At 43.6% G+C, this 14,264-nt stretch overlaps 1 protein-coding gene across 1 annotated transcript in view; it reads right to left on the bottom strand.

The window, feature by feature from the left end:
• Positions 1 to 856: 856 nt before the first annotated feature.
• thop1 (thimet oligopeptidase 1) overlaps positions 857 to 14,264 on the bottom strand; it is a 20,912-nt gene continuing 7,504 nt past the window's right edge. Inside the window, exons 4-14 of the mRNA XM_040128988.1 lie at positions 13,965 to 14,072; positions 12,155 to 12,257; positions 11,918 to 12,075; positions 11,191 to 11,326; positions 8,701 to 8,843; positions 7,437 to 7,660; positions 6,594 to 6,795; positions 6,102 to 6,288; positions 5,091 to 5,219; positions 2,863 to 2,999; positions 857 to 1,154 (exon numbers count right to left, since the gene is read on the bottom strand). Coding sequence (XP_039984922.1) covers positions 993 to 1,154; positions 2,863 to 2,999; positions 5,091 to 5,219; positions 6,102 to 6,288; positions 6,594 to 6,795; positions 7,437 to 7,660; positions 8,701 to 8,843; positions 11,191 to 11,326; positions 11,918 to 12,075; positions 12,155 to 12,257; positions 13,965 to 14,072 — 1,689 coding nt within the window. The 3' untranslated portion in view covers positions 857 to 992. The remainder of the gene's footprint in view (positions 1,155 to 2,862; positions 3,000 to 5,090; positions 5,220 to 6,101; positions 6,289 to 6,593; positions 6,796 to 7,436; positions 7,661 to 8,700; positions 8,844 to 11,190; positions 11,327 to 11,917; positions 12,076 to 12,154; positions 12,258 to 13,964; positions 14,073 to 14,264) is intronic.

Below are 14,264 nucleotides of genomic sequence, written 5' to 3'. Positions count from 1 at the left end.
TACACTGAGCTGTCTGCTGCTGAGGAAGAAGTCCTTTCATGGAGGATAGGATAAGTCTCAGTACATTTTGTTACATTACACCTGCTTGACATCACTTTTGCCCTCTTTGTAAGCTGCTGACATTTCCCGTCACCCGGTCAGTATTTTCAACATTTCAGTGCTGCTCAGTGACCAACATAGAGTTATGAACTATGTAGAGGAAAGTGGAAGTTAAAAGGCAGATATTTTTCTCAGGGGTCGGTGGAGGTTTGGTCTAAATGTTGAGTCTCAGTGAGAGTCTACAAAGCAGCGGACTCAAACACACAGAAACACCGTAGAAGTCCTTTCCTGGGGCGAAACCCCGAACAGAAGCAGCTACACACGGATTGCTTTTGATCAGGTTAAACCTGCTCTCTCTCTCTCTCTCTCCGCTGAATCTGTTTGTTCTGCAGTTTTAGCTTCAGGCTGTTTTTTAAAGCAGAGCCGTTGACCTGCAGCTCTCTGGGGATGTTACATCATTAACTCATCTGTAAATTCAGCAGCAGTAGACAACTGTGCTATACATTGTATAAATCAGGGTCCAAGTTTGGTTTCACGTGGCAGCTGATGCTAAATTGCTTTTACCTTGTTCCGTTTTGTCTTTTCTTCTTTTAAGAGGCTGTTTGTTGATATTCATTTCCGGAGTCTATGTTACTTGTATGAGGGCATTCAGTCTCATGTTTCCTGTACCCTCACCAAATTAAACGGGAAAAGTAAGAATAAACCGGTCTGCGTCAGATTTGGGTCAGGAACAAATGTTCAGACCTGTGAGGACTATTGTCCAATCACTGTTTGTAGATTTGTGTTTTGTGTAACGACAGGTATTCAGACACATAAATCACCTCAAATTATTTTATTTACGGGTTGTTTTTTTACATGTTGGCTAACATTTTACTATTTTTTCTAGAAAACCTCCACAGTCCTTTGTTCTCTGTGGGCCAGTGCTGGGGAGTGGAGCCGGCTGCTCTGATTGGTCAGCAGGGACACGGTGTGCCAGTGTCCAGGTCCACCGTCAGTCCTTTGCTCAGCAGGAAGGCCTCCTGTTTGGGTTCCCGTCCAAGGAACTTCCTCAGCATCTCGGAGGCGTCTTCAGAGCCGCCGGGGCGCAGGATGAACTTCCTGTAGTCCAGACCCACCTGGAGGACCAATCAGGAGACAGAAACTCAGTCAGTCAACTTCTATTCTAAAATCCAGGGGTCGTATTCATGTACACCTTCAGGCGGCGTTAACAATAAGGGCGTCTGCCCCAGGTTTAGCGCCCGTTTCCATCTAGCGTTCTTCCGTACTTACACTCACCATTTTTACTACGTTCACGCTGACAGTTATGGCGACACGCAGTGCACTATGGGTACTGTGCACTCATAACGGTCAGAAAAATGAGTGTGAACCGCCGGACACTTCTTACCCTCGACAGTCACCTATTGGCTACGAAGCGGAAAGGGAGGGAACCACCAACCTATTTTAAAACTTACAACACTTTGTTGTTTTAGCCCCATTCAGAAGGAGTCCTGAGGACTACGGCTCTCTGTCCTGACCCTACTGTCTCAGTTTCCGCCCGCTTCCAGTCTTTGTGCTAAGCTAGGCTAAACAACTGCATATTTGGCATTAAAAAGTAGCTCCTTGTCTTTGCTTCAGCTGCTGAGCTTCAAAACCAAAGTTTGATTCTGAGGATGAAAGTCCCATCGACGGCAACTGCTGTGCTAAAACTAGTTCATCTCGAGCTAAACCCATGACTTTGTTCAGCTGCTCCAGGGCTGCCGACACCACCACTTAACCGAGTCAACTGTAATCGAACATGTCACCTCCTCACCTCCGTTAAACAGCAGCACTCCGCTGCTTCACTGAGCTTTTCTATGGGAACGATCCGGGTCTGTCTCCAGTGGATCAGACAGTCCCAAACGCGGCTTTGTGGGACAGAAAAACGCCACTAACTGGTGATCAAATCAAGACGCCTACAGTAGCACATAATGTTGCTATGACATGCAGAGGCCACGGGTCATTTGGGACAAGAGGGGCCACAGCTCCCCCTGCTGGCAGCAGGACAAAGTGTGGTCTTAGTGACACTGAGTATCTTAGAAATGAATATAATTCTATATTAATTCATGACCTCGGCTGCTGCTGTTACTGATCATTAGGCTGCAGTTGAAGCTCAGTGTCTGAAAGAAGAGTTTTAAAATGGTGTTTTAGTTGCTCTTCACTGGAGGGGTCTCTAAGTGGGGTTTGCTATCTGGGGTTGTGATTTACTCATAGTCGACAGAAGTTAGTATTTCCTTTAAAGAAAAGAGCATGAAATTCGTATGAATCGCAAAACAGTTTTGCATTGCAGGCTGAGGCTGAGCACTCGTCCTTCAAGAAGAGTTCTTGCTTTAACATGTTGGACGGTAGATGAACCATTAAACGAAGGACTCGTCGTTCCTTCTACAAACACTGCATTTTGCAGAGGTTCTGTTGACTGTGTTTATTGGTCACAGTTTTTCTTCTTGCCGATGTCTGTGGTTTCAGAGAGGCAACGGAGACTGAATTGAGAAGGTGAATGAACGATCCGATTGGATCCGAGCTTAACGAATCTGAGTAATCTACCAACATGGAACCAGCTATCGGCAACCATCCCTATGTACTACTGTTGTAATTCTCGAATCCTGCATATAAGCTGTCAAGTCACCCAACGTAGTGTTTTCTTTACACGTATCTCTGTTTTGTTCAGTTTATATTATTTGTTGCCTGTTTTTTTCTGTAATTATTTACAGACCAACTTCAACACGTCTGTTTTTTCTTTTTACAGTATCTTCTTATTTTGCCGCCACGACGACTGGATTTCTGCACAGCGGTGTTCTCAGATCTGACCTTGGGGTTCATGATTCCCTCCTGTTTGAAGCGAGTGTAGAACATGTCCATGGAGAAGACCTCGCTCCACAGGTAACCGTAGTACTGAGCATCGTAACCGCCAGCCAGGTGTCCGAAGGTCGCCGGCATGTTGGTTCCTGCAAGACACAAAGGAAAGGTCAAAGGTCAGAGAGAGCTCTGGAGCTATGCTTTCATATAGAGTTCAGTTATTTTCATGGACACAGGTCAGGGTTTTACCACCGCTACTGATGCCACTGTCCAAAACTACAGTAAAGTGGCCGTTCAAAGCTGCAGCGCAGAGTAAATCAACCTAAAACTCTCCTGAAGAAACAGTTTCATCAACAGGATTTACAACCCAAATGTCACAGAAACTTGAATTTTTTATCTTTTTTGTTATTTTGATGTATGATCACTTTCTGTCCGGCACTTTTTTAAAATCTATAAAGGCATATTACTTTTATTTAGTTGGAATTTAATCATACACTGTACGTGTGCCTTGGTGAAGTGTTTCAGACCAAAATGTCAGTAAAACGTGATGCTGTTCAACCACTGAACCGAACAGAGAGTGTGTTTTAAAAGTCCGGCTGCGGTTTCGATGTAGTTCTGTACTGTTCCACTCGGTGGCGTCCTTTTCCTTTTGATGAGATGGACTCAGAACTGAGTACGACGGTCTTCAGAGTAGAGCCGTAACCTAGAGATCAGTCATTTGAATCATCAGCTGAGGAGCAACCGATTCAACCAAATGTGGTCGGATGACTTTCTAGCTGCGGTTTGTGCACAGCAGCGCAGGGTAACGGCATTAAGTTCGACGAACCTAGTCTTGTTTCAAAACTACCAAAAACTGCCAACACCTGCTTCATAAAGAGCAGCTTTAAGCATTTTGGCTTGTGGCCTTCATTGGGGTCATCAAACATTCCAACCCAAAGAACATTTAAATAAGATGGTTAACAAAACAAATACATTTTAAAAAGGTTAAAAAAAACATACAAGAGAACCATAATGTACGAGCGCATACATATCAACCAGTGGGGTAATCTGGTATATGGTCATGTGTCTTCAAGCAAATCACTTTCCCCCACCGGCAGAGCGGTGAGGGGTGTGTCCAATGGTGGACATGCGTGACACCAGACTTGGTCCATAAAAAGAAGTGCATCTCAGGGGCAACCAAACCCAAAATGTCCCTGTTCAATATAAACACTTTACAAAGTGCAGCAGACATAGAAGAGACCTTTGGAAATAATTTAAAAACTGCCCTTCATAAAACATCACTATGAAAACTCATTAACTGAGAGAACATCACTCTTGGCTCCTGGAAATAAACTTGGGTGTTTAAATATTCAAAATACTTCTCTCTTTTCTACGAAAATTCCCATTATCACCTCTTTGGCTGGAATTATCACTTCTATATTAAAAGTACAGAATATGAGCTCCACAACTGTGAGGCCCAAATGAACAACCCTGGGCTCTATGAATAAAAGACTCTGAAATAGAATAACTCTTCCTGTTCCTGTGTCCAGACCAGGCTGAGATTTAAAAACTCCAGCAAAATTGAAATTTCTACCTCTGCCTAAAGCAACCTCTAAACTGGAGAGTGAATAACGGCCTTATGACAAGGAGTCAGCTGAAACTGATGCTACTGAACCAGTTCTAGAATTCTCAGCTGCATCTCTAGTGGTTTTGATGCAACTGAAATGAAGCAGGACAATGCTACACCCATTTTAGCCAGAGCACTGGGTGGCCAAGTGTGTCAAGGCGTTTTTCTGCCTACCGACAGGTAATCTAACTGTAAAGCCTCTTGAGTTCCATCACCAAAGGCTCTCTGCACGCAATGCACTAACCAGACATTTAACTTTTACCTCCAAATGGAGTTTTTTTAAATGCACAACAGCCATAAAACAGGCAACTTGGCCACTGCACCAAAATCTTAAGGCTTCCGGTAAACAAGCAGCGCCGACTTCTGCATTAAACGTGCAGGAGACCCCTCATTGAAACGGACTTGCTGTGAGCCGTCACGAGGTTTGAAGGTAATCTGGGTAAGTGCTGGGTACTGGGTACGCACCCAGCAAGGGGCACAGAACTGTGTGTGTTCTTCATTACGGTTTCAGCTCTCAGTAATGGTGGCGTAGGAAAGTGTATGTATGGGCTGGAATACCACAGAGGAAGGCAAAGCACTGATCTCAAACAATCTGGTTCTGGCAGTTGGTAGATTGAAATGAATTAGATGTGACCTGGGGAAGCGGGGATTCCCAGGACGTCTCGACAGAGGCGTCCATACTCCTCTGCGGCGTCGAGTCCGTTCCTGGTGTGAAGAGCCTGATCCACTTTAGCCAGAACAATCTGCCTCAGGTTAAACAGACCTGCAGGAGAGTCACAGAGATCACAGTCAACGACAAAACCAGACCGGATGTCCTGACATAAGTCCACCTTTTACAGTGTTTGTACTTCAGCATCAGACACCAGTATTCCTCCACCCGCCGTGACATGTCAGAGTCCGCTCGTTGTTATTTTTGTGACATGTGCATGAGACGGCATTATCACATCATTACAAAATCTGTTGCTTGTCTTTATCGCGTCTTCTCCTAATGCACACGACAAGTATTTAAACCTCAGATTAAAAACCACATCATATCAGTGGTTCTCTACTTTTTTGGCTTGTGACCACTTGAAATGAAGACTTGTTTCTTGTGATCCATCCTCATCGTTTGCATATTTTTACCACGTTGACCAAAAAGCGATTTTTTTAATTTGAGCCATTTTTAAAGTCCCTAAGAGATAAACTTACCCGGTAATTCATGAGCATAAAAGCAAAGATAAGAGCAAGTCTTAAAAAATAAATCTGCACTCTGCAAAATTTTAAGGTAGCATAAATTGTTTTCCTGTCCCGTCAAACATCTTGCAATACTTCAGATTTATTTAGTGACCCCTTGAGGAGGCATCGACCCCCAGGTTTGGTGCAATATGTGATACAAAGATTCAACAAAAACTGGATAGAAATTTGCTTCAACTGAGAGAAAGAACCGCGGACTCTGACTGCTGAACGTCACGAGGATTCACCAGTGAAACAAACGATTCTCGTTTCTGTTATTTAGTATTTCATCACTTACTACTGTGAATTCCTTCATGCTCATATCAAAGAACAACATGCAAATGATGTCAACTTAAAATAATGTAAATAATTTTAAGAATTTAATAGAGCCACTGTCAGTGCTGCAGTCGAGGATTTCCTGTGTAGCACGTACCAGTGTTGGCGAGGCGGGACTTGATGAGTTTGTCGAGCAGCTCGTCCGGGATGTTGTTGCCGGTCTTGTAGTGTCTGGACATCCTCTGCAGCGGCTCCTTCTCCCAAACCCAGTTCTCCAGCATCTGAGACGGAGCCTCCACAAAGTCCCGCTCCACGTGAGTCCCGCTGAACATGGCGTAATCCGCCTGCAAACACAGACTTATTTGACTCGTCCAACACAGTGCTGAATTATTAGGACATGTTCTGGATCTCCACCCCTTAATTCGTGACAGATCCAAAGCGGCTGCTCTGACCTACAGATGGAGTAAAGGCTGAAAGATAAAGACCTAAACATGGTGGCCAGTTCTCATACAAGCTACTCGCCAAGCAAATACACCGAAAAGTCTTTCTGGTTCTGCTGGATCTTTTAAATGTAGCTGCATGTTAGACATTTTAGGGATTTCCTTAAAACTCCTCCAAAGCAGTGTTGAAGCCGGATTTATCTACTGACCTCAGCGCAGAGTTGGTGCATGACGTGGCCGAACTCGTGGAAGTACGTCTCCACCTCGTCGTGCTGCAGGAGAGACGGCGCGTCTGCCGTGGGCTTGCTGAAGTTGGCCACCATCGCTGCCACCGACATCTGCCGCGTGCCGTCTGGCAGCAGACAGCCGGGCTGGAGGCCGAAACAGGCGGCGTGACCGTACTTCCCCTCCCTGCACAGGACAGGTATGAGAGAAGACGCTGAGGACAACACAGCTGACTGCTCAGTAAGGTGCAGCTACAGGTGTGCGACATACAATAAAAAAATCTCAATGTACCTAATTTGACCTGTGGTTAAGCTCTATTTCGGTATTCTATCTTACAAACACACCGTAAAGAAAAAGCAGGTGGCGAGGTCCATCTGAGACTCACAAATTAACACATTCTAACTCATGCACAGATTGAAGTTTAAAAATGTAAATTTCCGGTTTTCCGACTTGTGAACCGCGTTCACAGCAACTTCTAAGTCGTAACTGCGACTGCGAAACTCAGATTCCTCTGAAAACTCCGATATGTCCGATTTGGTACCTAATGATACGGAAGTGCATGAAAACCATGTGTGGACGCCTCAAATTAGCCAAAATCTGTCATTCAAATTAAAATTAAACAATAAATAATATACTTTTTTTAAAAAGAAAAGAAAAAAACTACAGAATAGAAGAAGTTCCCCAACAAACTCTGGACTTTGATTCCTACAATAAAACTGGCACACACTCCCTCTTACCGGATGTAGGAGGGAGCGTGAGAGAGCGTGTCAATAAAAATACTGCTGACAAAAGTAGTTAAATAACAGTACCACCGCGTGAGCCCTCACCTGGGGTAGAGGTCCAGGTAGAACTGGCCGATCGCCTGTCCGCTGCTGCGGTCCTTCACACGGTACAGAGTGACGTCGGGATGCCAGACGGTGGCGCCGTCCACCAGCTCGAAGGACAGACCGAGCAGCTCCTGGTAGATGTCCAGCAGACCCTGAGTCACCACCTCCATGGGAAAGTACTCCTTCAGCAGGTTCTGATCCACAGCGTACTGAGTCTCCTCCACCTGGTAGTGGTGGTTTAAGACGAGGAGGGAGGAGGAGGAGGAGGAGGAGGAAGAAGCAAAATAAAGTAAAAATGAGCAGAGGAAGAAGAGAGGAGGAAAGGGATTTAAGACTAGAAACCATCAGTGTCGTCAGTGGCACATTTCTCCACAACAGCCTGATTTAAGCTTTAATATCATTTATGTGGCGCGCGTCACACGTTTAAGCAAAACAACGGAGCAGTCGCTGTCCTGTCGATCTGCAGTGTCCGTCACCACGTTTAGGAAAGTATGTAACTGCAGATTCATTTGTACCAATCAATATGACAAACTCATTGAATTTCGAAATATGCAGTGACTACAGTGACGAGACCGGCCGGCCGGGCCGGGGCTAGCTGGTTAGCATGCTAACTCAGTAGAGGAGAAGAAGCGTTGCTCTCCACCGCTGGAGGCAGCTCTCGTAAATTATATAAGTTATAATTAAAATGTCCTGTTTTTAAATCCAGATTCCGGCGTAAATCATTAATCATTCAGCCCCACTACCAGTAAAGTTCCTGTTTCACAGGACAAAGCATTTTGCCGTTCTTAATAAGAAACTTCTTGTGCCAACGTACGGTGTCACTTTAATTACGCCTGTTTCCTTTGCTATTTCGGTTTGACAGTGAAATTTAGGGAGGAAGCGCAGGATGCAGGATACAATGATTCATTATTTATTTATCATCCCTCCTGAAACTCAAGCTGGTGGTGATGAATTTGGAATATTAAGACTGCTGCCTGTACAGCTCGGGATGGAAAAACAGTCGCTGCGTTAAAAACTCAATTTCATTTAAGCTTTTCAACCATTTAGCTTTTAACATTCTGATGTTACTCTTGGATTCTCTGTGTCTTGCGGATCCATAAATAAATGAAAAAGGTAAAGTAAAATAAAATAAAATAAAAAGCACTCTGGAGCAGCTGGAAGAGTCCGGCTATGTTCTTTTTTTCTTCATCTCGTCTCGCTTTACAAAAACCGATCTTGGTAAATGTGGCTGTAGTAGCAAGTGTTCCAGGTGTGCAGCTCTTACCTGGGTCATGAAGTAGCGGGTGTCCCAGGCGTGCAGCTCTCCGTTGAAAGGCAGGCCTCTTTTCTCACACTCCTTCTCCTTCAGTTTGAGGATGACCGCCCGCTCTTCATCACCCAGAGGCTTCAGCTTAGAAGCCAGCTCCTCTGAAAGGCAACAGAGAGCGAGAGAAGAGTCAGGGGAGGAAAGCTACAGAGCACCTGTCAAATGAAACACTAAATGTTTCCAAACCTTTCACACAGCAGCCGATTAAGTTACATGAAAACACGCAGCCGAGTTTGATGATGTGACAGAATTTCCAACCTAAGCAGCTTTTTGTTTCACCAGTTACTCCACTGTGGTTTGTTTTGAAGTCGTATCAGGTGTCAGCAACACAGATTATAACTCTGTCTAAACATAGAGGACGGACATTGGTCATGTCCATACCGGGTGTAAACATGCGTCTTAGGTGATCTGATCACCAGTGAACAGCTGTAAGTACGGGTCTGAATGTGCCCAAGAAGCATTGAGACCACATTCGGAGGTGGTCTGGGCCACACTGAAGGACACCTACTCAACTGACGTCATCTGTGTAGGCAGATGTACGGTCCTGGTTGAAACTATTGGCTCCCCTGAACTTTAAATACAGAATTTAAAATATCTTCAGAAATGAATGCAAATGAACGAATTTTTTATAATCAGAATATTTTTACTAAAATGTCCAAGGTTACTGAACTGAAGAAAATAAAAAACAAAACTTGCATAATAGTGAAACGATACAAACACAAAAGGTTCCCTTGAAACAATTATCGGCACCTTTCACTAATATTTGGTTGCAGAACCTTTGTTAACCGTGACAGCCTCTAAATGTTTCTTGTAGCCATCCAGAAGCTTCTCTCACCCGTCTGCTGGTAGTTTCCGCAGCTCTTCCACTGCTGTGTGTTAAAGCTCTTTATAGTTTGCAGGAGTCCTTTTTGCAATGGCAGATTTCAGCTCTCTCCAAAGGTTTTCAATGGGATTTAGGTCAGGACTCATTGCTGGCCAGTTTAAAACCGTCCATCTTTTCTATTTCAACCATTCTTTTGGGCTGCTGGACGTGTCCTTTGGGTCATTGTCCTGCTGAAAGACCTGAGACCTTCAGCTCAAACACAGTTTTCTGTCACTGGGTAACACATTTCTTTCTAAAATGCCTTGGCAATCTTCTGATTTCATCATTTCTTTGACACGTCAATGCCTCCAGTACCAGAGGCAGTAAAGCTGTCCCACATCGCGATAGAAGCTCTTCCATGATTTACTGTAGGTAGGAGGTTCTTTTCCTTATGGGCTTCATTTCGTCGCCTATAAACAAACTGATTCACTTTATTCCCAGAGAGCTCTACTCTGGTTTCATCTGTCCATAGAACATTATCCCACTAGACTGTGGTTTTTATCTATGAAAGTTTTTGCAAACACTAAACTTGCCTTTCTGTGCCTTTCTTTCAATAGTGGTGTCCTCCTTGGCCTTCGACCATGGAGCCCAACTTGGTTTAGTGTGGTGTCTGGTACGGGCTGAAACCACCACTCCGGATTGATCTAGGTCAGCCTGAAGCTCTTCAGATGTCCTGCGTGGTGTTTTGTCCAGAATCTGCATCAACCTTTGCAGACTTCTCTCACTGAGTTTCTTTTATCACCACGTCCTGGAAGCATCTTAACAGTTTTACGACTGCGAAGCTTCTTGATAACATTACGAACTGTTGAAACAGGAATTTCACGATCTGTGGCGATTTCCTTGTAGCCTTTGGAATTGTTCTGTTTTTTGATAACAGCCTTTCTGATGCTCTCAGACAGCTCTCTTGTCTTCACCATTGTGAAAAAGAAACTGGAAACAATCAGAACCTTTTTAATGCAGTAAAACCACCATTCATTGGTTAATTCATGTGAGCACTGAGAATTAAGCACAGGTGAGTCTCATTTGTTTCGTTGTTTGAAGAACTAATTTAAATTTATCCAAAAGTGCCAATAATTGTGTCAAGCGTACATTTTGTGTTTGTATTTTTGATTTCATTATATGAAATCATTTTTTGTTGCTGTTCAGTAAGTTTGGACATTTTATGAAATATTCTGAATATTGACGTACTCGTTTGCAAACAAATACAAGTCGTACAAATCACGTAAGCTGGCTTTTTCCACGACGTCTATAAAATTTTCAAAAGCCCATAGAGATATATTAGGGGTGTGTCAAACATCTTGGGCAATGTGGTTTGTCTGGAACACACCAAGGAATAGACCCAGTCTGTGTTGTTTTAACTTCTTCTTATTCTTTTAATTTCCAGCAGACTAGGCAGGGGAAGTGCATTGCAGCCAGATATGAGCAGGATGTGGAGTTTTGGTAGATGTTAGTGGATGTTACGTCACTGTCTGAGGTTGTAAACAGAGTTTGAGGGAGGCCCGTGGTAACTATCATTCTGTGAAAAAGCCTTAAAATATGGAGGTTAAAATATTGTTGATGTTGTTTTCACCGTCTGCAGGACTCACCCAGGAAGCTGGCCACCTTCTTCCCAGATTTGGCCATGTTCATCTCCAGGACGAAGTCGGCGTGTGTGGTGAAGCCGAGCAGAGAACTTTTCTGAGCCCGAAGCTCCACCAGCTCCTTCAGGATGCTGGAGTTCTCCTGAAAACACCCACGGGACATTAAGACAAAGAACACAACTGTGTTTCTGCAAGGTTTAGGCCTTTAAAGGATAATTACAGTTCACTGCTGCTCTTTCTGACCTGACTTCTTTTTAATGATTTTTTAAAATGTAAGCCAAAGAAAATCCTCACTTCACACGTAGCTCTCTACTATATTTCCCATTTTCATTACATACTAACATGAGCAACAGCACCTATGAGATTTGCAATAACGTCCAAACTGTCTCAACTGTTTACAGTGATTAGAGTAAAGCAGCAGCCCTGACAGTAACCTGCAGGGTAGAAAGTACACAGTACCACTGGAATCTGAGCACCACACTGGATATTCTCATGTTTTTATTTTTTTAATTATACGTGTATGTTCTGACTACTCACTGGGAGTTATTTATAGGTCTGTGTGTCTGTTTGGATTTTATTTCAACCTCTTTTTGCTCTGAACACATTTTGCCTCAGAGATTTCACTCAGTTCTTCCCTCTGAGCGTCATGACTGATGAAGAAAACCCAGTAAACCATAACTATTTAAATATCTTAACATCTGTTAGCGAACCGTCATTGGTTTCCCTGTCTCACCTCTTTGCAGCGGGAGTTGAAGGCCTCTTCCAGCTTTTTGCGGGTTTCTGGGACGAAGCATTTCTTCATGGTGGGGAAGTAATGAGGATACTTCAGAGTGACCTTCAGCTTCTCTCCGTCTTTCTCCAGAGAGCTCAGGAAGTCCTCGGGGAGGCCGCCTGAAACCAGTAAGTCTTAATACACACAGAGGAAGACCAGGTCTGACTGACTGAAAGGTCCACAGAGCAGCAAACTCACCCAGCTCGTCTCTGGTGAAGGACAGACTGGTGGTGTCCTCGTTGAGGTTCTTGTTGAAATCGATGCAAAGGTTGCTCAGCTTCTTCTTGATGGTTTTGATCTCCTGTTACAGCAGAGTGGAGAAGGAGGAAGGTCAGACGACCATTAACTGATTTTCCAGAAATTTTCCCTGATTTATAATGATGCTGCAATATAAAGTTAAATATACAGCTAAAGTGACTCAGTGATCAGCAGCGAAACAATTATCCCAGACAATCTGTCTGTGAAGATTCTCAGTCATCCAGGTCTGGGATTCCTTGAGTGCTATGCGAAGGCAACGGGACTTGCTTGAAGTTCTCGAAGACGTTTCGTCTCTCATCCGAAAGGCTTCTTCAGTTCTACCTGACTAGGGGGAGTTCACGAGGGTTAACGACTAACTTTTGTTGCTGATCTCACCAAATGATAAATACCTGGAACTCCACACTAGCCAGGTAGAACTGAAGAAGCCTTTCGAATGAGAGGCGAAACGTCTTCAAGAACTGCAAGCAAGTCCCGTTGCCTTCGCATCGCACTCAAGGAATCCCAGACAATCGTTTCTCTTAATGATTTCAAATAAATTATTCTGTCCACTGGGTTTTGAGGTACACCATTTTGGTATTTGTGGCGCCCCCTATGGGTCGGGCTCAAAGTGCTTTGGTAGACCCATTCCCAAACATGACCTGAAGAAATGTACCTAGATTTATTAGGTTTGGCCATTTTCTTGCTAAGCCCTTCTCTTTGAGAAGTTTCTTGGTCAACATCTTGAAAAGTAAACAAGACATCAACAAGCCTTATGCAACTTTTGATAAGATTGGTCCAATGATGATCCACAGACAGTTTGGTAGCAATCAGACCTATGGTTTAGGAGGAGATGTCAAATGTGTTTTTCAAAAGAGTGTCCATCAATGAAGTCAATCGAACTCTCTATGTCAGGGGCGTGGCCTTTCCAAAATTGCGTTTTCTGGCCTTATTTACAGCGCCACCATCTGGCTGATTGAGCTCATATGTCTTGTACATCATTTCCAGATACTGGGCAAAGTTTCATGATTCTAGCTCATTCCAGCTCATGACAATTTGAGCCAACTGGGAAGAAAAACAATGATGACAACAATGATAAGAACAATACATAGTCACAACAATGGTAATAACAACAACAACAATAATAATGAACCGGCACAAACACAATAGGGTTCTGCACCTTTGGGGCTTGAACACCAATTAACAAACGTTTCAATTAATGATATGGCAGAACTGCATCAGCATGTGTTGTGATGAGAGCTGTAACAAAAATCACCAAACAGTGATGTTTCTCAAATCTGCAGATGTTTTTCATTCTGGGGTTGAAAAGAGGTTTTCTAGATGTTGTTCAAACCTTCATGCCACCGCAGATCCATAACAACACTCTACTATAGGACACAAATAATACAAAAACAAAAAAAATACAAAGTATAACTGAAATGTTTTTCTATTTATACCATAGGCATACCGTGTATTACGCTAAGTGTGCACTGTGCAGCTGTCTTATTACGGACATAAAATACACAAAAACCATTAACTAAATGTCAGCCCAAGGTCAGAGACATATTTCATATATCTGTTTGGGCTCTATATTTCAGAAGAGAGAGAGACTGGGACATCCCAGATATGAACTGATGTGATCTTTTATACTACAGAATTGATCGATTGCTAATTAACATCTAGCAATGGTCATCTTTTCTGAAACGAAACAGTGGAGCTGCTGCTGCAAATCTTTAAACTTTAAACTTTTCCTGCACGAAGAAGCGGCGGTCACCTCTTGCATCTCTTTGGGCAGGTGGAGGCCGTTCCTCTTCCCCAGTTTGATCAGTCGCGCCATGTAACGGTTCGACTCTGCAGTGAGGCTCTCGGCGTTGATCTTCTTCTGCGCACAGAAACAACAGCAATCAGCGAGAACGCGGAAGACTTAGAAACTGGGAGCAGAATTGATCATCACAGTGGCTACAAATCCTGAATTAAAAAGGAAAAAAGAAGTACTGAGACTAATTGCTGGTTTTTCACCTCATAGAGACAAAATTGGTTTAAAAATATTCTTTGGAGCATAACTGTCTAATGC

This window comes from Xiphias gladius, chromosome 6 (genome assembly GCF_016859285.1).
Source record: "Xiphias gladius isolate SHS-SW01 ecotype Sanya breed wild chromosome 6, ASM1685928v1, whole genome shotgun sequence".
NCBI lineage: Eukaryota > Metazoa > Chordata > Actinopteri > Istiophoriformes > Xiphiidae > Xiphias > Xiphias gladius.
The sequence above is the reverse complement of the archived record's forward strand: the minus strand, read 5'-3'. Positions and strand labels throughout refer to the sequence as shown.